General features: G+C 41.5%; 1 protein-coding gene across 1 annotated transcript in view; it reads right to left on the minus strand.

Annotated features, from left to right (window-relative positions):
- CCAP-R (Crustacean cardioactive peptide receptor) overlaps positions 1 to 27,175 on the minus strand; it is a 44,713-nt gene that overhangs the window by 9,287 nt on the left and 8,251 nt on the right. The window contains 2 exon segments of the mRNA XM_017896699.1: positions 415 to 612; positions 4,773 to 4,908. Coding sequence (XP_017752188.1) covers positions 415 to 612; positions 4,773 to 4,908 — 334 coding nt within the window.

Below are 27,175 nucleotides of genomic sequence, written 5' to 3' on the forward strand. Positions count from 1 at the left end.
ATGCGAAGAAAATGTTCATGCTGTAAGAAATATTAGAAAGCAAATAAGATGCGGAGTCGAATTCTTATTCCGAATAAATCTAACGAAGGACTGAATTTAATATTCGCTACAAATAAATCGCTTTTCATATTCAAATTCATTCCAATTCTCCTCTCATTCGTCAAATAAATATATCCGTATTCTCTCGTCGGATGACCTTATTTTATATTCTTTTCACGGATTTCTCCGCATTCCCGTATATCTGGTATACTGTATATTATATTTAGGTGCACTCTACAGGTTCCTAGTTCCACCAGGTTCCTCTCTCCACGAGAGCTCACAGGTACGTCATAAGTACACGATGTCAAGCTCGTACGTCTTTGATCACTGATGGGTAATCGAGTGCAATAAACGGTGTAACGTTGGTGTACTTACATCTGCCGGTGAAATTCATTGGTCTGGTGATAGCGTCGTATCTGTCGATCGACAATGCGACGAGTACGTACGTAGAGCTATACGTAACGACGATCTGCATGTACCTTATCAGTTTGCAGGCTGCGTCGCCCGCGTGCCAGATCACCGTCGCTCTCGAAATAATATCCGTGGTAACGGATATCAAACCCACCAATAAATCTGCAATGAGATATGCGACGTGAAGAGTTGATTCATCGTAACGCTATTATTAAACCGCGACGTTCACTTAATTCGCGAATTAATGGACGAGCAAACTCAACGTTCCGCGCTGGAATAAGCGACGCGTTCATTAACCGCGACCGAGGCTTTTAAAACTTGCGAAATTGCGCGCCGCAGCTAAGAAAACTCGCACCGACTCCAACCATCTCGAATCCACTTCCCGATTTAATCCTCCTGCCTCAACTTCCCGGCCAAACATCGATTTTCACCAGTTTGCAGTATGCAACGAATAACGATATTTTGAACAATTTTGTACGCGGTGAACAATCGGTTTTGGTTTCCGAAAAAGCAAATAATAAAATTCCCTATTCGAATGCACGTATACAGGTAGAACTCAGTGTAACAAAATTCAGCGTACAAAAGGATTTTTCTAATATTCTGGGTACATGTATGAAAAAGTTCAAAATATTCCCTTTACTACGTAATTGGAAATGTCAAACCAATTTTTCTTCTATTACCTTTGATGTAAATATCCGAAAATGGCTACATGACATGTCATACAACGTGATCGAACAAAGTCGTAAATTAGAGCGAAAAATAATTAACGATACAACGACAGCTAAAACACGGTATTCTCTGTAACATGATGCTGATTTTTTTTTCTTTTGTTTATTTTTTAATCGAACAAGTATACAGGTACTTAATGATTGTCGAGTTAGAAGACTTGTTTTCGTTCAGGATAATGTTTGCCACGCGAATAACAAGCATTCGGAAATATCGGCGTTGTTTACCACGTTTTGTTTTCCATCGAGTTCGCAAACCGACACCGCGTCGAGATTTTTCCATTAATTGCAGCGAAACCATCGCGAGGTTTTACGTACTGCCGAATGGGCATGCCACGTTGAGACGCATGCATCACGAATGGCCCTTGATTTTCCGTGCGACGGGAGAAGAGTCATAAAGAAGCGGTTTAAAGGATATCGTATAGAGTGTTGCGAGGTTGGAAGTGCTATTCGGTTAACCATAAAAAAGACCCTCGAAAGTGAGATTTCACCCTGCGAATTCCCATGCGAAACGATCGCGATCCGACTCGTATATTTTCCCTGATATTGAAACTCGGTCCGGGCTTATCACGCCGTATAATAACTCGGATTATCGAGAGATCGCCGCGGTAGATTAGTAAAATCTTTCTCCTCGTCTCGTCGCTCGATCACTTTCGCCTTGTATCACACCGCCGACGCCATTCGAACTTTATTATTTCGCGCTTTACGTCTTTATAGTTTATAGTTTATAGTCAGAGAGGCAAGAATCGCGGCCGAATTTGAATTTTACGGTGTGTCCGAGCGATCGGCCGCTTTTCCTTTACTGCAGATCGCGTTATTCGCTCGTAAACCGGCACGGCCGTTTCCACATTTCGTCTGCAGACCGCCATCGGCTGCTTAATTGCGGTCCCCGTTGTCACCGTATTCGTATGCAAATGTCCCACTTTACGAACCGTTCGCCGACAGCTTCTACTCGCCGATTTTTATGTCACACGTAGAACGAGACTGTCATTGTTCCTCGAGTAATCTCCTCGCTCGGCTCGTTACGCAACCAGTCGATAGTCATTTACCATTTACTCGGTTAGTCCGTGAATGAGTTTCCAGCTCGGAGTTCCTTTAATCCGCGATTGCCCTTGCAAAGAGATGCTCGAATTTATTACGTTTCCCGATTCCTCTTCATTTTTCTTCTTTCAAGCTTCATCTCTGCCTCTTCGTCCCTCCAGACCGATCCTAAGACGAAAGGCACCCTCGTGCCCACGCGATAAAATTGCTCCACGAGATGTGCACCCTCGGACGATAACAGGAGCGAAATACAAACGGCTTCAGCCACGTTCTTCCTTTTCGTTCTCTTCCTCCAGCGATTGTGCGGGAAACGTGGCTGTCGTATCCGTTTCCCGATACACAGAGCCACGCTTGTGCATCCCTCGATGGCTTTTACTGGCAACCGAGCAGGCATCGTCGTCGAATGAACAAGTGGCTTTTTACGTTCAACCATTTACGTCGTGTAAAATGTCATCGGTTACGTTCGGTCGCTGTTTTGCACGTGCGGATACCTTCACAAGCGTATCGAAATCGAAATCGATTGGGCGACGCGCGACGATCGCGACGAGGAATCGCGTGGAATCGTGGTACCGATGGTCTCTCGATGGTTTTTGCTCCCGACCGAGGTATTTTCATTGTTGCTAGTATGAAAGGGACAAGCATGTTCGCGAGGAACGGTAAAAAGAATACAGCCGCACCGACACGAAGAAAAACGCGAGTAACGAAGTAATGCCGCGGGTTATGGCATCTCGTAAGTCAAGGTTGGGCGACAGGATGAGCAGGCTGAATCGAGTTTTTCGCGAGGAATATTCGCTCGGATTGGGTACAGGCTGGTTACAGGGTGGTCCGGTATTCGGACCCCAGGCGAATGGGTTTGTTTTGAAAGGGGAAAGCTCCCTAATTCCTCGAGTAGGTGCGACCAAGTCCAATACTCAGGGGTCTGACTGTTTACTCTGGCCGCACGGGGAAAAAGGAAGGCAGACGATTGGTCTAGTGGACCGAGATTCGAGCTCGGGTTTCTCGCTTGTTGGACAACTACTTTAACCAATTAAGCCCTCCAGTCGCTCGAATTTTTGCTCTCCAAGCCTGATATTCGGAATGGTTGTCGTAGACAGTTTCTTCTTGCTCACCGGAGCGTCCATTCTAAGCCATCTCGTAATAGGCTTGTAACGATTATTGGCTGAACACGAGTTTCGCGTGTGCGAGTAAACAATTGTCTCGCTCCACGCGGTAATTTATTCTCTTTCGTTCTCGACATGCTCAATTTTCTTCCTCGCGGATCTAATCACGCTCGTCGCGAGCGCAATGTAGCGACAAAGCATCGCGATTGAAACGCGACATTGGAGATGAAATTGGAGAATGGAGATAAATGTGCCGTGCGTACGTTTAATCGATTCTCTTTGGACTTCTTCCCGAGTTACCGAACAAATTCGCGATCGATCATGATCGAGGAAAATTAAAAACAGGTGTTGCAATGGCAACCGCGAGTCCCTAGATGCTTTTCCGGCGCCTAATTTCGCGAAAAGACGAAACACCGTGCAATCTGCGTAAACGTTGACTAGAAGCACGGGATTTCATCCTGTTCTCCACGAGATAGCCCGGCGCGATGGTGGTCGTGAGGCGCTTCGAGCAGAAGTAACGGACGCAGGCCACCTTGAAGTTACGACCGCCTCTTCGTCTTTTGCCTTTACTCACTGACGCCGAGCTTTTCAGCGTACACAATGGATGCGTTTCGAGCGGATGCCGCGAGAAACATAATACAGGAGGAGGGAAGAGGAGAGAAAAAAGAGGGAAAGGAAGGATTTGAAAAGATTGAAACGGGACCGTTACACGCGCGAGAGAGCCCCGAACCCGAGCTTCGACCACGGGTCTCGAAGGCAGACCTCGAAGAGGTCCATGACTCGATTCGGCTGGTCCGGAGTTTGTTAAGGTAACTACGCAGAGATAGACGTCGCCGAGGTCCTACTTCGTCGCCGTTCACGCGATGACATAAAACGCGCGTGTAAATCTTTACAGCCCCGTAACTCAATTTTTACCCGCCACGTGTTTACACTCGGTCGCCGCGTTTTGGGCATCAGAAATACCCTAGGGCTCTTTTTCAACGTTACAGCTCGAGCCGTTTGAGAAATGGGAAGTGCCGACCCAGGACGTGTCAGACCTGGGAATCTTCGACGACAAAGTTACACGGGTCAAAAATACACTGCCTGTTTTACAACGCGCTTGACATACGAGCGCATTTCACACGCGAATCGTTCTCGAGCTCTGAGAGTCTCGCTTTTGGCTCTACGTTCTTTATGCGTTGCTCCGATGCGAGCAAATGGCGGGCAAATGGATCGCGAGTAGACGTCGGTTTTTATCTGCTTTAACCAGATACACTGACAGAGGACAGCGGCAATCTACGAAACCACTGGGCCGTGGTATTAATTTCGGTTTTCCCGTGCTCGGGATCTTTCTGCGGCTTACACGCAGAGATACACGATCAGTAGGACTCGTGCAATTTCATGCTACTCGCAGAGGAGTTGTCTGTCAACTCGTGTATCAGTGCTAGGCTTTTGAGACGGAAACGGAGCGACTTACCAGCAAAAGCAAGCTGTTTGATAAAAAAATCCATCCGCGTTTTACGCCGTTTCCCCCACAGGAGGCCGACTAGCACCGCGATATTACCCACGACTATCATCGAGAACAGCAGGCATAAGACCGTGAATTGTCCCGTCTGCAACAGAAAAAAAAAAGAACAGTGTGATGAAATCAGACGTGGAACGATGTTCCGAGTCAGGGCAGGAGCGGATGACAGAGGAAACACGAGGTGCTCGCTATATTTCCAACCATCCGTCGAACCGGAGACACGATCTTCCTGGTAATTGACTTGTCCGCGTGGGCGCGCGACAAAAGCGTTCTGAAAAGAGGGTTCTTCGACGGACCGGGCCCGATCGCAGCCTCTACTCGTAAATCAACGCCTATTGGTCGGTACACGATATTTATTAGCGGTATAATTACGAGCAGGAGAAACGTCACCTTGGGCCATGTCGAAGTTTCGCAACGAAGAAGATCCGTAGTGGCTAGGCGATCGAAGCTCGTTAGCGTACCACTGGCAGGGTTCCCGAGAGCTCCGTGCCTCTCGATATAGCAAGGAGTAGATAGTCGCTTCGAATTATTCGGTTGGAATTGGATAGAGGAAATTTATAGGTACTTATAATTAGCGTAAACATTATCGCACGCCCTGGGTGGCCAAATGGTCTTCCGTTGAGAATCCTGATCAAGAATCAACGCTATCTAGGGCCAATGCTCTATGAGGTGTCCTCCGTGACAGGTTTATTAACCGCACTGACGAGTAATTTGCAACGAGCTAGCCATTATTTGGCAAAAAGCAATGCGGAATTCCAGGATGGGATTCAGTGATCTCTACACGCCATTGACAGCAGTTAGAGCCTTCCTTTGCCGCTGAGACGATATAGGAAGCGTCTGTAAGCGCGGACTGGCTCACTGGAGATCCAACATCTAATTACCCTTTGGCGGTGAGGTAAACGCGCTGCAAAAAAGTTGGATGGCAAAGTTGCTCGAATGAGGCGTTCTTTTTAATTTAACTACCTCTGACGTGTGCTACACACGACTCACGAGGTAATCAAGGAATTTTTTCCCGGCTAATTTAGGACTGACTCGAGGGAAGCGTTGGCTGAGACGGGGATGAAGTCGCGATTAGCCATGCGATTATGGGTTTAAGCAGGCAGACGCTTCGCGCGTTATTTGTAACGTCAATAACTCGGCAGGTCGAAAGTTGCGAGAAATAAGAGGGATTTATCATGGACGATCGCAGGACCTGGCAGAGCCTGGCGGGTTCCGTTTTGTGCTCTGCTGAATATCCGAGAAAAACTTCGGGTGGATTTTATTAAAATTTCTTCCGTAAATCGTGGAGTACGTCAGCCGCAAAATGGGCCAAGTTCTGTGCTCCCGGATCCGGCTAAACATATTTCTTTCTGTACCCGATGACACCGGTCATTTATGGAAAATCGATGACCGATATCGGCCAGTCCGTGGCGAGCAGCCTCGCGTGTTCGTCGCCCTGTCTTTCCGGATTCAATGGCAGATTATTAGTTTCCATTTCGGAGAACGCCCATGTCGGAGTCCCACTGCGTGGTGGGTGGATCGTTAAGACAGAAATTTATGGTCGCAGATTCCGCAGAGAACCACCTGCGAGAGGCGAGCACGCACTTATGCCTCTCTCGTCGTAGTTCTACGCACGATGCGCTATATTCAGAAACCCATACTGAATCCGTGCATCGGGTGTACCGATTACCCAAGGATAATCGTTGACAAATTAAATCCAAGCCGGGTCAAACGTAATTCCTTCGAACCCACTCTAATTGCTTGATCGTCTCATAATTACCTCAATAGCGAGCGTGTGCGTTAGGCTAATTACCGAATTTACATCCTACCACCTGGCAATGGCGACTCCAGTTGGCTCGGGTTAATCAATTATTCGCAGGTTGGCCACCCTGAATCCTATTAACAGGGTGCCGTTATTTCTCCGATCTTATACGCTCCGTTTCGGCCATGAATTCTAAATTAGCTTCAATTGCAATTCAACTCACGTTCCACGCATGTGTCGATGCGGGGATGCTTAATTAACTGAGCAAACTTTCGATTGCTAACAAAGCTCTCTCGCGCTGCCCGACAACAGGCTACGGAGCGACCAACCGCGTCGAAAATTCGCGTGACTCTTCGGTTTGCCTCTGTTCCGTGGATTATAGCTTCATTGTCGACCACGTGCTGGAAATATTCCCGATTCTCGAAATACTTGCTCGCCTCCGGGGTGAGAGCATGGCTGACGTCTGATCGAGAGTAGCTGAACACTGAGACACGAAGAGCTGTTACTTCGGTTAATCGACCAGATTAATAGGTTCGTGTCGTTCGTTATCCCAGATTAGACTCGACTTCAATGGACAAGCTGGAATCACAGCGCGCTTTGAAATTTATCGCATGATTGTCTGTTCGGTAATGCATATTGATGCGTATATCGGGCTAACGAATCAATCTATATGACCGGGCGGTTGAATTTTAAGATAATTCGTGGAACTAATATAATAATTCGAAATTAGCTCTTGACACTGCGATTAACGGTATTCCATCTTCCTTTTTCGTCGTTAATTATAATCGATTCGCGAACGAGCTCGATCAAACCTTAAGTACTTTTCAAACTAATATTTTACCTCGATACAGGATGCCCTGAAAATCACTTGGACGTGGCAAAAATAAAATAACAGCGAGTCGAGACTCGAAGTTGATGCACGGGTACTTGATGGATCTCCAAAGTGATTCTTCTCAAAAACGAAATTTTAAATAGAACGGAACTTATTGTTTCTTTTCGACTGCTTGTAAGTAAAATGTACTTCATTGTGCCGCGACTTCGAGATCACCCTGTACAGTACTTCCTCGTTGCAACTCGTCAGCTCGTCCACGAACATATCTCATTTTAATCACCGATGCAACGATTAAATAAAGCAGTCGTAAAGCAACTCGACTTCCTCGAATTAACGAGTCTTCGGCAGCCAGCACCGTCTCGTTCCAACCCGATGAAGCTCGATCGAACCGGGTGAATCGGAGAGCGTATTCTTGGCATTCGCGGCAGGAATTCGAGGTATTCGATCGAATCGAAAACTTAGCTTACTGGTTAACGTGGACAACCGTCGAAAGACATGGCGGTGTTTGATGCGTGAGCCAATTGGCTAAGAAAAGCCGGCGCATGCTGCGTTATCCACGCCTTTCACAGGTGGAGACTCACCTGGCTGGGTTCGACTGCGCATTTTATCCGACACGCAACGCTTTTCTCATAGAGTCCTGGTTATTTACCAAGGCTTCGCGTTGCTTTACGTGATCCCCAGTCGTTTCTCTTTAATTTGCTCACCGGATTAAATCCAGACCTCCGAGCTACGCAGCGATACGAGACTGGAAAAGAGGTCCACAGAGACACGGTTGCGGCATAATTTTTCGATCTTCGGTTAAAAATACGCTCTGGAGCCTCCACGCACAAGTGACGCAACGAAATCGATATATATTTCATCGTTTGGAGTCCACGTCCATTGCCGAGAATCCGGCAGGACGCAGAATGGCGAGACCCGACTGAGATCCAACTCGCCAAGCTATGAGCTTCCCAAGGATTTTTTGGGCAAATTCGTCGGAAGGAAATTCCTAGAGCGGATTTCGAGTCCGAGGATTACGTGTCCCGGCCGGGAGAGGGGCTTTTGGCCAGGGTATTTCTTCTCGAACGGCGAATTACCTTTCTCCCATTGCCGAGGAAATATCCCCGAATCGACGGAAACCGAGGTCCGCGTAACTGCCATTCTCGCCTTCCTTTTTTCCCCTCCACTCAGCATCGAATTTATGCTCCCAGATCGCGCGTGTGCCCCCGGCACTCTCCATTGACAGAGAAACGGCGGACCAGTGTGGTCGAAATGCCTGAATCTATGGTCGAATCTCCTGATGCCTGACTATTTTCGGCCGGTCGCGACAGAGACCGCTATTCGAACGCAATGCTTCTTGCACGCGCGTGTATTAGCCACCGCCAATGCAATTTTAGGCTTTCGCACATCGGGTCCACTTCTGAAGCCAATGACAGGACTATCGACGTGTGACACGTGGGTAAATATAATCTACGGAAATAATAATTCCCCTTCGTTATTTACACATCTTAGCTGCGACGAGGGATAGTGGTTTGAAAGAAGGGGAGTTCAAAATGTGGTTCATTTTTATAAAGAATTCGAGCAAATCAGAAAAGAATAAATGATCATTAAAATCACCATTGTTTCTTTTTCTCTGAGCTTAATCTCGCATTCACAGCATGGTCATTAGTGACAGACTTAGTTTTCAGATTTATTGGTACAGTTGGGTTTCGTTTAAATATTCGAGGGTATTTTCGACGTGTCTGTGACGTTAGAGCCATACTTGGAGCAAGTTTATATTCGTTTCTTTGTATTTCATATGTTCCGTATTCATAGAGTAGGTATAAGGAAGCGAGGGAGGAAAAGTCAACATTATTTGCGGAAAGTAAATAGGAAAACTTAAACAAGTCAGACTGATCCCTTTGACAGTTCTAGTATCGAACGCGATATTGCGATATTCTGTACCATCGTCTGTAATTTCCGTTGCTGGTTTATTCGCCACCAGGGTGAAAATAACGAGAATGACGAAATCCGAGGCGAACCTTTTTTCCATCCCAGTTATATCTGCATACGTTTATGAATTTTCAATTTAATACCGGGAATCATCGTATCATCTCGTCCCTTTTTTCTCTTTCAACATGTCCAACATTTCGACGGTATTATTAACGCGATGCGTATTTTATAAAATACCAAAATTCATAGAGATTCCAGTATTGATGTAACTCCGCAATGACAATGAGGAAAATGATCAGTCAACATTTCGTTCAGCGAATGTAATTACATTTATTTTCTGACCAATTTCGAGTAATAATAAAAAGCAACGTTTAAAATGCACCCTGAAATATTTTATCACTCGCATTTACTCATATCGAAAGAGAATAAGGGCACAATTGCTGTTCGTTGCAGTAGCATGTTGAAGATGTCAGCGTAGATGGCAATTAGCGTGGATATGACGAGTTAACTCGTCACCGCAGATTTTCCTCTAGTGCGAAGTGCGTTTCGGATAAACGAACTGTCCGAGTAATGAGGTAAACACGAAGTTAATTTTACTTTTTCTTCCATTTATTCGACGTACAAATGAAGGTGTGTCTGTGCATAAAAAAAGAAGATAACGAGACATGCTGTGGACAAGACTCCTTTTTATTTTAACGCTAGACTTTTTATTTTTGCAAATTTTATACTGTTTCGCAACGTGTTTGCAGCTTCGGGCAAAGTTAATATTTATTTTTCTTTACACAAGAAACGCAAGTATTTATATTTATTTATGTACATTACGCCATTTCAGGTATTACGATTGTATACTAGAGCGGTTATCAACCTGTGCTTCTCAACAAAATTATATAAAATTTTTAAATGGGTACAGTGAATTGACAGATTAATGACACGCATTACTTCCATCTTCCAATTTTGTAGCGGAAGAAATATTTAAGAAATTGATAGTTTGCGTGACGAATTAACTCGTATTTCTCGACATCAGGCGACATATCAAATACTACTTTTTAAATTTGATCCTGCCATTCCCCAAAGAGCGACATTGCCCGAAGAAAAGTTTAGTATCGCTAAAAGTAAAAGTCCCAAGGGCCGGATAACGTTTAACGCGTACCATTAAAATAAAGAAATATAAAACCGTTTTATTCTCGTTTGAAGACCCCTGTTATCGAGCATCCTACAAGAACGAGAAAATTTCTTTCAAGCTACCAGGCTTGCAAGAGATTGTTGTTCGAAATCAGCGGCAACCAGGAAGACAATCATAAACGCGAATTCACGAGTTGCCAACGAGAGGATCGTAAATAACATAAATCCTCGTCAGAGGTAACCAAGGAACGGATCATAAAGGACGCGAATTCGCATCAGTGGTTACAAATGTGTTAATAAAATCGCAACCTCTGAGTCAGCCATAACGAAGTAAGCATCGTCGAGATGTAAGCTGAAAAGTCTGCACGCGTGATAAGCAACTCGCAGCCAGAAATACTGTAGGATTTTTAGCTATATTAACCCTATGCAGAGCAAAATCTGCGTGTCTGATAAAGAACAACTCTCTTTAAAACAAAATAAGTTTATTTAATTGACATCATAGACCAGGTTCCTCTCAATTATAACATTCAACGTCTCGACTACACCTCGTCTGCCTGCCTCACACCCTTGCATACCTATTTAAAGCCAGATCTATCTCATTCTATACACACGCTTTCTCTCTCAATCATTCTGCAGACATTCCGACAGAAGGATTTGCCGCCATCATTTGTTCTTTCTGCGTCAAATACCCGATACCGCCGTTTGCTACTCCTTGTTCTTCAAGGAGCTGCCCAAACGCTTCCATGCGCTACGTAAACTCATTCACCTCGTCAAAGCCGATGACACTGTTCATTATTTCATAGAGTCCTTCGCCATTCGCCACCCCACAATACCATCGGTGCAGAGATTAACCCTTTGCACTCCGAACCATTCTGGACGTTAGGTACCAGCTACTCAACGCCATCTTGTCCTAGAAACGTGCATTTACGAACCCTCATATTATATAGTATAGTTTTGGAACCAAGTAACGTATTATAATGATATTGGACTTATATGAATTGGTAGACATCGAGAAATATATATTTGCCAAAAACGTCAATATTTTATTCTTTATCATTTTGTACAGTACGATAAACTTTGAAGCACTCCCCAATATGCATTGTAGGCTGATTTGTGCACGTTTGACAATAATAAGCAGTTTGACGTCTTTCACCAGGTGTTTTCCTGTCAGAACAAACAATACAGTCCTGTTTTCCTTCTCCCACATCGGGAATATGTAGTTTATTATTTAGTCTATTGTCCAGCGTGAGCACGCTGACATTTTTTTTGTATATCTTAGTAATTTTACCATATTTTGATTTGATTTCTTGTGCCATTTCAAGGGAAAACTTCAGGGAAACGTACATTTCTTCAAAAGTTGCGCTGGAATAAGTTGATTCCCCGTAATCGTTAATAAACTTTAATGCCCCTCAGAGGGGACATCCGAGCGATATGCTAGAATTACGGTATTCCCTGAGAGGAGACAACGGGGTGCAAAGGGTTAAAAGTGGATTTCCATGGATTAATCGCACGATCCACGTGACACACACAGTGTAATCGAAAAATGTAACGATGTGGCACGTAGAAATTGCCTGTATTTGTGTCGCTCCTCTGATGGCGCCGGGGTCGATTCATTGATTTGCATGCGTCGCGCATTCGAGCTGATTTTCGCGTTGATTACAGGTCGATTATTATTCGCACGTGACTGGAAGCGAGGAGTACGCGTACGCGTCGAAATGGAAGCTACTTCGAGGGACAAGAATCCGCAAGCTCGACCGGGATTTATGCTGTCTTGGCCGGAAATCGAGTGGTCGCTCGGATCTTGGGGCAACGCTGGGAGCGACGTGCAGAACTTATGGCAGTTCTTGCGATGAGCGCGGAATATTCGGATACAAACGAAGGTATAATGTGTATAATGCAAGATGATACACGGGAAACGGATATAATGCTTTAAATAATCTTTCGGTCGCGTTTTCATTTTGCAACCGAGGAAATGATACAGGGAGCGTATTTTCTAAGGATACCGAGATATTTTAATAATTATTTTAATTAAAATATTGCGCCAACACAAAATGATGGTGAGAGAAAATGGTTTAATGAATTATTATGGAGCGTTATGGTGGAAGAATAATTCTGATTACAAAGTAAGAGAATGCCATGTTCCGACGTGGCATTTATATTCGGGAATGAAAGAAAAGGACGTAAATGTGATGCAGAGTTGCAGAAACGTGGATGTAAATTATTATCTACTTTTTAAATAAAATATTGGTCTTGTAGATGCGAGGTAAAACGAGTGGAATACTTTTCTATTGAAACGAATAAGTAAAAATTAAACTTGATAAAGTAACTATTAAATAATTTATCGAATTATTAATTTGATATTTTTCCAAATTATTTAATAACATATCCTTTGAACTTGATCTTTTCTTTATCTGTTATTTTGTGCTCTCACGCGAGTTACGATGTACTCGGGCGTATTATCGCGTAATGTGGCGACTCGTAAAAAGTAGTCGCTTGATCTAAGGTCCTGTTTCGCAACAATATGTGCTACTAAAGCTGGTTGTAAACTGTGACCGTAGTTTAGAAGGGACGTTAACCCACTTAATCCATCGTTACACTTACAATTTATAATCGTCGAAATCTATTTCGTTGTGACTATCCATTAAAGTAATTCTATTGCTGTTAGGAGAAACAATTATCCTTTATATCAAGCAATATCGAATAACTATTATATTCAATTACGGTACATTCAAATTTAATTATCCGACGAATTTCATAGTTTAGGATATTCATGAAAATAAAATGGGAAGTTAAACACGCAAAATTGGAAGAAATAAATTAAACAGTAATAATAAAAGATGCCAGAAATAGCGCTGCTTAATAATATTTCTTCGAATATTTGTCAAGTATTATCTCGTGTAACGTACATCGTAAATTAAGTGTAGATTATGGTTGAAAGTACATAATTTGTACCGACCCCGTGAAATATCTTTCGCCTTCTAAATTACACGTTTGATGGACTAAAACAGGAAATGAGGTGCCGAAAATGACGAATCAAATTATATACTCTATCCTTATAACGGTATATTACACACACTGTTACACTAAACGATATTATCGATAACAACAGCTTGTCCTGCGCTCGTTTATGATTTTTATTATCAATTATACCGATCCATTTTAGCGGAAAAAAGGTTGAACCTGTCTCATCTCGGAGCAAACTCGATCCCGTGTAAATTGATTTCATAAATGAAGAGAAACGTATTCCAAGAATTAGAACTCCAGGAACGAATTCCATAGTGGATTTCATTCAACAAAATATTTCACGCTGGAACTGCAAGCTCCGGTATTAATAAAAGCGGGAAACGCAAATAAAATCCTTTAATACCGTACAATAGAAGAATACACGTGTTGCTAATTGAGATTCGATATTAAAAACACCCATTGTTAGTGGAACAAAAGACTGTATAACGGAATAGAAACCATCTGTTAGAAAGAATGTTAAAATATATCGCGAGATACCTCAGATTTATCGAATTAACGCATCGTGTCTTTCATCCTCCGTCACCATTTTCTTCTTCTTTCTTTCGCAGAAAAAGGAAACGGAAGCGAAGTGTCTGGTTCTATCGGTTTAATTCAGGACAGAGGAAATCGATTCACAAGTTTTCCCTTTGCTTTACTTTCCCGAGGGTAGTCAGCCAAGATTTTATTACCACCTTCGCAGACACGTGACAATTTTACTTTGTCTCAGTGACACTACTAGCAAAGACATGTCTCCCAACTTCAGCGATACAGTGGAAAAGCTCCCACGACGTGCACGAGATTTGTGTAATGGAAGGTCGAGGAGAGCTATGAAAAGGTAAATTCGATTCGCATCCACGTATTACCATACGTGTTTGTCTTACCAAATCGCCTTTCTCGTTTATTCAACGATAAAGAGGAACGAGAAACGATAGTCGAACGTTTTAAAACGGACCATCGGATTGAAGTACCGCAGAGAGTATCGTTTGAGGTCTTCCCGTGTTGTCAATTTTTCGACAGTGGAATAGAATAGAATATCTATTTATATTTGCCAATATAATAAATTAATAAATACGAGTAACGATATTTAATAACATTTAATATTTAATAATATTTATATATTTATATATTTCAGCCCTCGGATCAAAATTGATAATTCATCGATGCTAGCTCGAAAATTGTTACATTAAACAATATAATTCTCTGGTTTTACTTAAATACGATATTCAATTGCGTTAATTAGTTGACATTGTTTATTCAGTTAGCTGTAATACAATAATATAATGTAATATTTAGTATAACGTTTCCCACGTTTGATGCGCGACGTTTAATTGCGTTGCCTAATTTTCGTTGCCTCCAGATTCCAAAATTCATTAATACTCCTGGCAAGCGAAATTGAGGGATCTTTCGATACAATAATTGGAAGCAAGGTGAGGTAATAGAAACCAATTCCCGATATCGACAAAGATCAAAACGAATTAACGGACAGTCAGATTTCTCCGTTCAATTACTAGTATTTCACGGTGTAATTAACTCCGACAAAGAACTTGGGAGAGTGACTTTCGAGGGTGGTTGTTGGAAAATTTCCACGCAGACGAAAGAATAAACGTAGGGTGAAACGACGTTTGCCGGGAGTATGGCGGAAAGTTTGTTATTTAACTTCCGTAAATTATCCACGCGGCAAGAAAGTACTCGGCCAGTAACGTACTCGTTACCTTGAAAAATCCGATGAAACGAGAATACTAGCTCATGCTCGTCCACAGCAATTGGAACGAAAAGTCAGTCGTTGACCTCTCCTTACGTGGCAGCAAACTCTTTGCCTCGTGCTCTTTCTCCGATTTTCCAACGCAAAAATCTCAATTGCTTCGTTACGAGCATAACCGAGATGAACTCTGGTATTTTCGTGATTGTTCCTTTGCTTCTGCAACCCTTCGTAACTCTGATGCTTGCAATTTAAAATTGGTCTATGGCAAAAACACGAAGGAAACGCGAGATAAATGCGAAATTCGAAAGGGGATTTCGATTCGACAAAATTTTGTGTGACATTATAGCACGGAGTTCCAACACGCGCATAGAGTACCTGAAAAATCGCCCCAAAATGGGTGTGTACGAGAGGATCAATTAGATATCCTTGTACTCTGACATTTCGATTTTATCAGCAAGTAATTATCATCGTCATTCGCAACTCGTTCTATCGAGTGTACGGAAAGCCATGAATATTCAATTTTATATAAGTTCTTCGATTTCTAAAAATACGGAACTTTCTAATCGAGTGACCTCGGGAATTTTTGTTTAATCGGCAACTTTTTCAATTAATTTACTTTTAACCATCGAGAGGGAACGATCACGACGTCCGCGTAAAAGTGTGTAAAAGTTGGACCGATTTAAGGGTGTTCCAAGAGCTGGAGGAGTTTGAGGAATTTGCGGTTAAAATCCATTGAACGATTTAATGGAATCGATATATTTATATGTATGGAAATATATGGAACAGATAGCGACATGGAAATGAAGTATTCCTTGGTTGCTAATTCGTGATTCGAATAATGTTATATATCAAATGAAAAATTGTCTTTCATTTCGTTGTACAGAAATTATAGTTTATATTTCTATGTCACATTTTCTCTCTTATTTCGTCAAGTTCAAATTTATCTTGGTGTTCAGATATTCATAGAACTCGCTGCTTTAACCACTTCGGTGTCAAAATTCATTACGACGAGTCTGAGATTCTATTAGTGACACAATTGAAGGGTATTCTTGTTAATTTTACCACTTTTCCAAGGGAGAAAGGGAGCACTTTGCCATTTTAATTTTGTCCCCATAGAACCGGCAAATTCTGTCGAAGTGCACGTTCCCTTTTTCAATGCACTTAAACTCAGCAAATGAAGAGAAAGAAATTAAATTAAGAACTAAAGGCATAAAGTGGTCGCTCATGTGCACATAGTTCTTTCACTGCTTCGTTGCATTATGCAACGTTATAGTCGTACGAAATAGCAGCCCAAGAACCCTAACTATATTATTTTTCTACGTAACGAAATTAAATCGTTGACGTTGCTTTAAGCATTGAAATTAATTGGTAATTCAAGAAATTAATATCGCTTGAGAGTTTCAAATTTTAATTAAAGTTCTGCTCTCTTTGACCCTTGATTAATTCACCATGTCCCATTGCAATCGATCTCAGCTGCGCTCGACTACCCTCTCAGCTACCCTCTCTATGAACACACTGTTTCAACATGGAACGCTCCGCTTTAGGGGACAAAGCAACGGAACTCAAACACGAGACGATAACTCCATTGCAGATGGCTATTTTTTCCCCGTTTTACGAAACAACGATAAAATGCACCAACGATACGCTTCGCTTCGAGCACATCGTTCTTTTACATATCACGCGAGTTCCAGTTCGACGAGTTTCCATCGATCCGATAGCGAAGAATCGTTTCCTAATCGTTCTTCAGTGACACTCTCTTCACGGTTCCATCTTTCCCGCCGATTCTTCCACCTCGCGAGATCCGTTTCTTCGCGATCACGTTCGTTTCTTCAACCTTAAATCGTAAATTGCGGTAAGCGGTTTTTGCCAGCCGAAGGACCGCTCGCTTGCTCCTCAAAAATCGCGCTTCTAACGATCGGGAAGGGCAACAAGAAGTCCCTCTGATCTCATTTGGCCGCCGCCGCTGCTCTGCCGAGTCGTAAAGATTTAAGGAGTTTTTTCGCGCGCCACCAAACTCTTGGACGCAGTAAAGGAAAGCAGTAAAATGAACGTGCACGGAAACGAAAGATTTTTCTTTTACATGGCTGTGCGCACGCGTCCCTGCGATTCGCGACGTGAAACCGATCGCGGCAATTCCTCCTCGAGCATTCTTGCGATTGTCCAAGAGAAAAACTGGCAACTTAACTCGTCCACGTCAGATGCTTCGAGGTACTTATTAACGAAATTATCTATCGTCCAGCTATAATTGGAGGGAAACTTTTTGAGACGACTGTTACGTTTAAAAAGAAAAATTCGAGTAATACGGTGTTTTTAAAATAAGGAAAAATTGCGCATTTCCTTGGTCCTCGTAAAAACATTTAAAGATAATTAACCCTTTGTACTATAATCTAATTATGAAAGGCCTTGCATTATAAAATTGCTTAATTTTAATTCACCATTGTATACATGTTTTATTCGTAATAAAATTATAAAAATCTTTAGAATTTATTCAAATTTTATTCTTGCTAAAATATATTAAATATATTTTCATTATTAAAAGAGCTGTAGCATGGAAAACTTGGGATACCCTGTGGTGTTATTTATAATTAAATTATACTTTATAATAAAGAAATTTTCCTTTTATCTGCTTTCATTTTCCAAAAGAAATAACGAAGATTTAAATATTAAATAGCAATTAGAAAAATTCGCAAGAAAGGAAATGTGATTTATCTGGTCCGCAGATAATTCTAGATGAAATTAAACAAATTTCACTATAGTCGGTAGAAGCTTCCTTCAAAAAGTTTTCCTTTTCCCGAATAAGGTTCGCGAGACGTGCAAATAACTTGTAAAATTAATTTCGCATCAATTTTCTGATCTACCAAGTATGACGTATACAAGACTCCGACTTTGAATTTTAATCGGCAGATCGTTTTAACTTTGGTCCAACGGAAGCTGAGCAGACGACTAGCTTGAACGCGAAATTAATCGCAACTGGAACGCAATCGGGCCAAACTTTATATGAATTTTTTTGTCGCTCCCCTGTGTAAAGCTCGCATTGACGTTATCTCTGCGTTTTATGAAACACGTTACACGTTAAGCACGCTGACTTCCTCCCTTAAAGCTCTCTCTAAAAAGACGATTGTCTGGAAACTTCCGTAGGCCACCATAGTCGCTAAACTTAAACGAGATACGGGAAAACAAAACAACATCGGGGAAAGAATGATCATGCTTCTATAGAGCAATTTCCAGCCTAATGAAACTTGCAGAAATTTAAAGAATACTTATCCATTTCTACTCAATCTCGTTTAAAACCTCTTACGAAGACAATTGAACGTATCGAATATCGAGTTCAACTGGAAATTTGAGAATGAAACTCAATGGAGAGTGGCACGTGACGGGTATCTGCTTCGAAGTTCTATTGAATTCGCAATCACAAACCGTGTACGCTATTTCCAAAATCATAGAAAAATAGTGGAAACGCGATAGTCGGTCATCGAGTTTCATTCCACGCAACTGTTCGGTCTCTGTAGGCTTTGACGTATCCCGAAATATCAAAGTACCAGGATCAAGGAATACGAACCTCTTTTGACGCGTGGTTGAGCTGGGAAGGAAACGGGACCGGAAATCTGTTGCGGAAGTTAATACGCGAAACATGCGTTCAACCGGATACAGGGTAGATGCTCGAAGCTCGCCGATGTGCATCTCCATTGAAGTACTCGAATTTACCTCTGCAGGAATTTCGCTAGATTTTCGTGAAAATCTCGTTGTTCTAAAGAGAAAAGTCGATTACGGACGAACAATCGTTTTCCCTCGAAATCGTTTGAAATAAACTAGCGGTGGTATTTTCTCGGTTGGATGGGGAGTGAAAATTTAGCTCGAAGAGAGCAAGTGCTTTCTCAAGTGCTAGATCGGGTGGATAAAGACTTTCGAATGTTCGGAGCTAAACAGCGTGGCCAAACAACCCCGAGGGAGTCACAAATTGGGGGATGAACTCGTGTGCAAACAATGTCATTACCTCGTCAACTGCGATTGGACCGAGTTTTCGGAGTTCAGGACCATGTTTGTCCACAGATGTTACGCGTGTTATGTAAATCGCGTATGTAATTAGGAAATGTTTGCAACGATGAAGATAATCGGAAAGTTTCGACAGAGGGGTGAGAATAATCAGAAAATGATAAACATTTGTTCGAGTGCCCCTGTGTTTAAAATTTCATACTTCGTTTCGTGTTAATTATGCTGTCACACGCGCATACGTCGTCCATTTTCTTTCCCAATCTCGTAACCCTTTGTATTCCATCGATGACACTACGAAGAAATCGATAGTGCACAGTGTGCAGATATCTTTCCTGTTCTCAACTATTTTAACGCAATTCGTTTGGTGTTAGACAGAAATGCTGAAATTTACGGTGCCAATATACATTTCGTCAGAAAATCGAGCTTATTGGAAATATTTGGTGGCATAAAATTTACATACGTTGAATAGTTCCAAACTACTCGTCTGGAAACCACAACTGAATTGTGCGTTATTAAACTAGATCGGTATCCGGCTGTATTTCCATTGTATTGGAGACATTCCCGCGCACGGTGCTCGTTGAACCGGCATTCTACACGTGTGTTTAGCCAGACAGGATCGTTCTTTCAGGGTAATCGGGGCGGGATCGGGATAACACGCTGCTGGAACATGTTCCCTAAGACCCCTTTGAAAACGATACGCGAACTCCCTGAATTCGTATTCTCTGCCTCCAATGAAGTAGATAAGGCACGGGCATCGAGTCAGACACCGTCTGGATTCTGACGGTATTCAAATATCGAGATCAAAGTATTTCAGGGATCTGTTTGGTAAGGGTTGAAACGAGGGTTTAATATCACAATGACGTGCGTTCGTCAGAGGAGACGGAAAGTTCTTCTAAGACTTTTCCATCAGATGCAGGATAGGGTATGTAAATTGGAGGGACGTAGAGCCTTACCGATTCATCTTTTTACGTATGAATCGTGGTCTTCGCAGATATTGTCTGGAAGATGTGCATAATAAGAAAATTAATAACGTCGCTGGCTTTATTGCGCCATAAATCACGGCGTCATTATACGGTATTTTGTTTCGTATACATATTCAAGTATCAAATGTCGTTTGAATAAACGACCCCCTAATCCTTCTGGACGGTATAATACATTCCCTTATCGATTATCCGAAAGTTCAAGACGTCGAAGACACGAAATATCGAAGGGTGAAGAAAATGCCTCAGTCAGCCATGATTAATTCGAAATCAATGTCTGTCCAAGAGGGTGACATTGTGTCACGACGTAGGTCCAAGCTCTGTGGATAAACAAGTGTATAAAGATGGCTGCTGTGATAAGCAAGGGGTGACGTCATATTAAGATACGACGCACAGTGGAGAATTTCGCCGAAAAGTTGGCCAAAAGTCAATTTTTCAAGTGCAAAAAATGTTATATATTGTATTTATTGTTAGTAACAAAATAAAATTGTTAATAACAAATTGTTCACAACATAAATATATAATAAAAGTGAAAAAATTTATAAATTATTAGCTATTGTAGCGAAAAAGTAATTATTAACTGAATCGGTAAAGTTCGAAAATTCCCGCCGATCTTCGGCCGATCCGAGGCTATATAAAGGCTGTCGGGTCGGGGGTAAAGTCATTTGTCATTTTGACTTTGGAAGAGTCACATTAAAATTTCCTTCCTCCTGCGGGGAGAATGGGGGTCGGAAGTGAGGATGGGGTGGTCAGTGGTCATTGGCTAGACCTTTGATTAGCCGATAGCCACTGTTCACTCCACCCACACTTCACCCCCATAAATAATTTAAAAATAATTTTTTTATTCATATTTATTTTTTCTTTCGGATTTTAATTTTTTTTTTCTATGGTTTTAATTACTTCCCTTTCTCCAGATTTTATTTTTTCATTTCTATTTATTTTTATTTCAGATTCCCTTATTTCGTATAATATTCCGTGGTTGGTTTGCTTCTGTCTCAGAGTTAGCTTGCTTATGTCTCATCATTTGGTTGGTCTTTGTGATTTATATTTGTCTCGCTTTTCCTTCTTCCTTCTTATCATTTCCTTTCTGATTTATTTATTTTTTTCTTTTTTACAGGTTTACAGATCTTTCAGGAATTTAGGGAAATGATTTCAAGCTAAGAGTAACGCATGCATTGTTATGCAAATTGAGATGGATTAAAACAGTTGTAAATTTGGTCTTCGTTTCTACTGCACGAAGCATCGTCTATATTATAATACTCCATAATAATAATAATTTTTGTTTGCCTGAATGAGTTTCCAAAAAGCAATTATTTTCTCGCATCGTATAATTGGAGCAACCCGTTTCGTAATCAACAGCCCTGAAATCCAAGGTTACAAATTTTTGTAGGAATTAAAAGATGTCTTCGTATTTTGGCCAACTTTAGGTCGAAATTCTCCACTGTGCGACGTCTAGCTATGTACGTCGAGATCGGGGGATATTTTGCGGCACGTGCAGCCCCTCGTATTCCGGTTTTAGCCAGGAATCGAGCGAAAGTGGCGGACAAAAAGCTGGAGAAACGATCGTGATACAGTGTCGAGGGCTGTAGGCACTTTCCTAACGAAAAGGGTTTGCCACGACGCGCCAGAGAAATATGACTCTACTTAGCCTCCAGCTCGGAGCGGACCACTTTTTCCTCTGCGTCTTCTTGGATGTATTCTTGCCGCGACGGGTGTCGCCGACGATTTATAACGACGCTGGTGACGATCGATCAGTGATTTAACGGAACGCCAGATAAAAGCTGCTGGAATTTCGTTGGTTTTGCTCGATCCTCGGGGCAGCCGTTTCATTCCTCTTTTGTTCACGCTGCGGACCGACGTGATCCATCAACGAAATATTTGCCATCGTTGTCGGGGGTAATTGCATCCGTGTAGCTGGAAGTGTTGTATCTCGAAGGAAGAATTTCATCATTTTGTCACGTACAGCTTAGTTCTTTCTCCGTATAAATCGTAAGCCAGTCCAATGCATTGCAAATCTATCTGAAAATCTGACATCAGCTCGAGGGAAATTGGTCGCAAATCGAAGAACGCTTTTACAATCGATGGCTGTAAGAATGGTAACGAGGTAGCTATTTTCTACCTGTAATCGCAACAGCTGACTCGCTATACAATTGAATCGAAAGAGAGAACAAAGTGGAATGTGTCACAGTAGACTAGTCTGTCATCGGAAAAGGATGAAGCGTAGCGCGAATCGATGCTCTGTGATTCCTGTGGGAGCAATAAATTGCGAACGAGATTCCTCGTGGCTTCTTCTGCCCACGTACGTGCAGGTGTCTACGAATTTCATTAGAACCGAATCCTGGAACGATCTCGTAAAGTCTCGTTCACTATACTGGATAAAGAACCGCCACGGAAGCTTAGCGAGAGAGCTAATTAAAAATCTTAATATAACGCCAGAACGATCCTTTCACTGTGATCGAAGTTGATGCCTGTCAGAAAATTCTTCGGAAAATACTCGGTGTTTGCCCACTTGGAAGTCTGTCGAATGAAACTTCAAACTTCAATTCTTGCTCGATCGATTGAACCTATTTTCGTTCCATTGGAGCACGGTGTTTTTTAACCGTATTTTAATTTAGACTGTAAATTACATTTTTCGAATGAAAATTATATTTTCCTACGATCTCGTCAGAAAGCAACTATAATTTTCTGCGCGGTGTAATACAATTTTCCGTAGTACGATATCCCAATTTTAGTTCCGAGAAATAGTAAATATAGTACAAATATACAACGTGGAAAAGAAATGTAAAAGGGGAGAAAGAATACGAAAGAGTTACGTAATTACATCTACTGGGAAATCTATATAAAGCCCAGCTTTCCGTTCAAATTAGAATATCTCACAGTTAGAGAGCACACAATGGAAATTTGGTATCTGGAAACCAGAGAATGATATTAAAATTCCATTTCGGAGGGAAGTAAACTCCGTGATAACGTCTACCAAAAGAGTTTGAAAAATATCCGAGATAATTTTCATCCGTTCTTTATCATTTGCTGCTTTAATCGCGAAAGAAATTCCTTTTAATATGCGCGGACAAGCATAAAAATTGTAAATCGTTTGGACGTAACTCGAGAGAGTATCGAAACACGATCGACTGCGTGGCAGAAGGTGCGAACGAGTGGATAAAATTGTCAAAGGGAAGATTGAATGTTACATTTGCGTTGGGAGCGGGTTAAAACTCGAAAGGAGCTCCGCCGGAAGACAACTTCCGCCGCCATTGAAGACGTAAGATTCCCCCGAGCAAAATTTCACAAGAATTGCGTCCCGTTGGGATATCGTTCTAATAAAGCTAAGATATTTCCGTGGAAAGCTGTGCAGAATTATTCCAACGATAGATCCATTACCGAACGTGTGTTAATTGTTCTTACTCCCCTCTGTTAATTATCCCTCATCGTGGCAGTTTAACGGGCTAAGCTGCAATATAATGGGGAATTAGAGGGATTACACCTTTTCAATATTCCGATGCGTGAAATCCGCCTCTCAATTATTATCCTACAACCATGAATTCTTCATCGACAGGTCGGACGTACCGGGGGGATAAGAAATGCTGTAATCTTGAAAATTCCAGCCTGTCCTCGCAGAAAAGTGGCGGTCATATATCAGTCGGCCGTTAAGATTACACGGCGCGTGCATCGATCGGCTTGCTGAAAATTATAGTGATTCGCCAGCGGCACGGGAACCGCGTCGTTCCGCGTATTACGTATTCTCTGTTCGTCGCGACACTTTAGTAAATGCGAGCTGGTGATTCGTGCCGGGCAAATTCTGTGTACAGTTTGGGAATGTTATCCGGCTTCGTACCTCTCTGTCCCGGGGGAGGCTAATGAGATTCAAAGTAGCGCGGAATTTAATAACGTCGAATCCGGAAATTTCCCGGCTAACCAGGCCGTTCAAAATTTTCGATTAAATCACGCGTCACCCGACGCAAGCTTCGCTTCGCTATTGTTTTCACCGACCCACATTGTTTACCCTCTGGGTAAACAAACTTCGGCTGGAACGAAATTTTCCGCCGAGTTGTTTCGTTCTCGTTAGAAGTGTCCGTGTTAAATCGACGTTGAAAACGGGCCATGATCGAAGACTATTCGAAATGCTATAATTTCGACCGGTGACAAAAGTGAACGTGGCAAATTTGTTCCCTTTGCATCAAAGTACTTCGTTAACCAACGATGTCACTTCATTTGCGTTCGTTTATTATATTCCCGATATATCCAGGCGATTAATTCAAACGCAGATTAACCCTTTGCACTCGATGATCTTTTGGCTAAAGATGAATAGGAGTTCAAAGATTTTCTGCTATAAAGCTGACGATATTTCTTTCAGTAATAAAGAAGAAATCGTATAATAATTAACACGTAGAATTATTTGATTTCGATAGCTCGCACACCGTTATATTATCTTAAATTTGACATAAAATTTTATCTAATGGTGACTGACGATCACCTCTCGAGTGCAAACGGTTAATACCTCACATGGTACCGTGCTGCTAGCAATTATTCCGTGATGATAGACCTCAAAATTCCAGCTGTCCAAAAATGGAGCCGCCTTCATAGCTGTATTAGTAATTAACCGATAGTTCTGAATAGCAAACGTTCATAAATTACAGCTGCATAGCACCTCGCAATTCTCCACTGGTCGAAGTGGCAGCCCGTTAATGGTGTTTGTTATAACGGCGCAGTTATTGAAGTTTCCTGCATAGATGCGATCCTTTAAACCACGTTGATCCGCTGACAGCCGCAACGCGCCCTAATCATCGAATCTCGTCAGTCTGACACGCGTTGGCCGTGATTTCCTGGTTAACGATTTCTACTCAAACATGACAGTCCTCTTTTATATCCTGCAGCATACATACGTTCCGCTTCTGCTTTAAATTTAAACGCTATTTTAACATTAGCACTCGAATTTAAATATGAAATTTTTATCTCAAACAAGAAATTGGATATTTATACGTAATCGCAATTTTTGGAAATATTTAAAGATGACTGTATCGATGACGCAACGTTTTCGAATACCTAGTCAGTTATCGTTGACGCGATCAATTTGATTTGATTTTTACGAAGAAAGAAAGTGGATTTCCCAGAGATATTTAATTGGCGAACGCAAACATTTATTCCCTCCGAAGGTGTAAGGCTAGGTCCATATTCCATCATGATCCTTCCTCGTTTAGTAAATACCGTGGAATTTTAGCATCTCTCTCGAAGTTATTATTGTACTGTATTATTATTTGTCATAAAATTATTTGATGTACCTTAAAAGATTTATTCGTCGACGATGAACTTTTTTCTCGTTATGTAAATTTAAAATAGGAAAAAATATATCGTTCGTTTCTTCGTTTCTAGGGGCAAGCTCGTTAAAATACGACGGCACACTGATCACGAACAAATGAATTATGATGCCCTATAATCGCGTAATAATTTCTCACGCTCAACGAAACAATCAATCATTGGTACATACATAGCGGCATTTACCGAATTCTGGTGCAGTCTGATGAGTACACAGAATGGTGGTAGTCAATATTGAGAGATGATAAACAAACGCGCTAAGTCTAAAGAAAATACAATTGCCAAATGGTTGCCACGATTTTGGTGCAGCAAATAAGCGATATTTATTGGAAATCCTTCGAGTGAGGTAATATTTAAATAAGCAGATTATCTGAGCAACAATTTTGTGGTGAACGTGAACAAGAACCCATGCATGAACAGTGTAAAATTAACATTCCCAGATGTCAATATTGGAATTATGGGTTTATAATTGTAAAATAACTACGATATATACACTCTCTTTTAAATTATTGTAGGAGAGCGAAACTGGTCTTGAGACACCGAAAATTCACGAAAGAACAAGAACACGATAATACAAACTCAAAACTCGTAAACTGATTTAACTTAGGGAAAGAACACCAAGGTAACGAAAACACACAAAGACGCACTCTTTTAAAACTCTCTTTCCAACACCAAGCGACTCACGCTTGTGCTGGTCACAACCGATTTCTAAGGACTCTGTTTTGGTTGTCAAGGACCACGCTTTTATGCTTTCCTTAACCTACGCTTCACCTCCCAGTAGGGGAGCCAGGCAACTTAATTTTGTTCTATAGAATAACTTTTCGATTTGCTTCTAGAAGATATCGATCGATTTACAATTTGTTTTTGTTGGCAATAGTTAATTCGCGATTTCTTTTGACATCCTACATTATTTTATTACTCAAGGAAGGTATACCTATCTTTGAGTCTACACAGGATATGTCACGCAATTCGCCTAAACCCCCAATTCTTGCCTAATTTTCATATAAACATTCGTTCTCGGAATCTAGGTCTTATAAACTATTTATATCCTAGATTGATTTTTGTATATAACTGAACCTATCTTTTCAACAGTCGATATGAAAAATAATAATTTAAAACTATGTCAACTTTTTAAGTTGAAAGTCATGAAAAGTTGAACTCGTAGTTTTAAAACGTTAAGCTTTGTGCTTTACAATTCGATTCGCAGATAAAAATTGCGTATAAAATTGTTGAACGTGACTAAAATAATTTTTAAAGCTCCTTTCACAAAACGAAGCGAACAAAATTGGCAAATCGGTTGGTAATTCGATAACGAGGCGATTGAATTCGTGGCACGTTCGTTCAATGACAGCTAACTCGTAAGTTTAGACACAGATTACAGGGTGGTGTAGCGTCCAACGAGAAAGTATTAATGTCCGTCCACAAAATCACAAAGCTAGCCGTTCCGTATAATTAGTTTTATCCGAATCAATTGGCGTACAAAAAGAATCTATCGAAACGGAATTAGATCGTATTACCTCGCGATTATACGATTCGCGACACTGTTTGATCAAACGCGAAACGAGTATCAATTCTCAGCGAAATCGACATTGTTTAGCAGCAAATACGATGCTTTCAAATGCGGTATGAGAAAATTAGAAAATGGAATCCGAGGAATACGCAAATTATTCATGCGATAAGCAAGCTTTATATTTTCGCTCGATTTGGCATATTCCGTTTCATATAGCAATTAATATAAATATATATAAATCATTTCAACGT

The sequence above is a fragment of the Eufriesea mexicana genome, unplaced genomic scaffold, assembly GCF_001483705.2.
Source record: "Eufriesea mexicana isolate 0111107269 unplaced genomic scaffold, ASM148370v2 scaffold372, whole genome shotgun sequence".
NCBI lineage: Eukaryota > Metazoa > Arthropoda > Insecta > Hymenoptera > Apidae > Eufriesea > Eufriesea mexicana.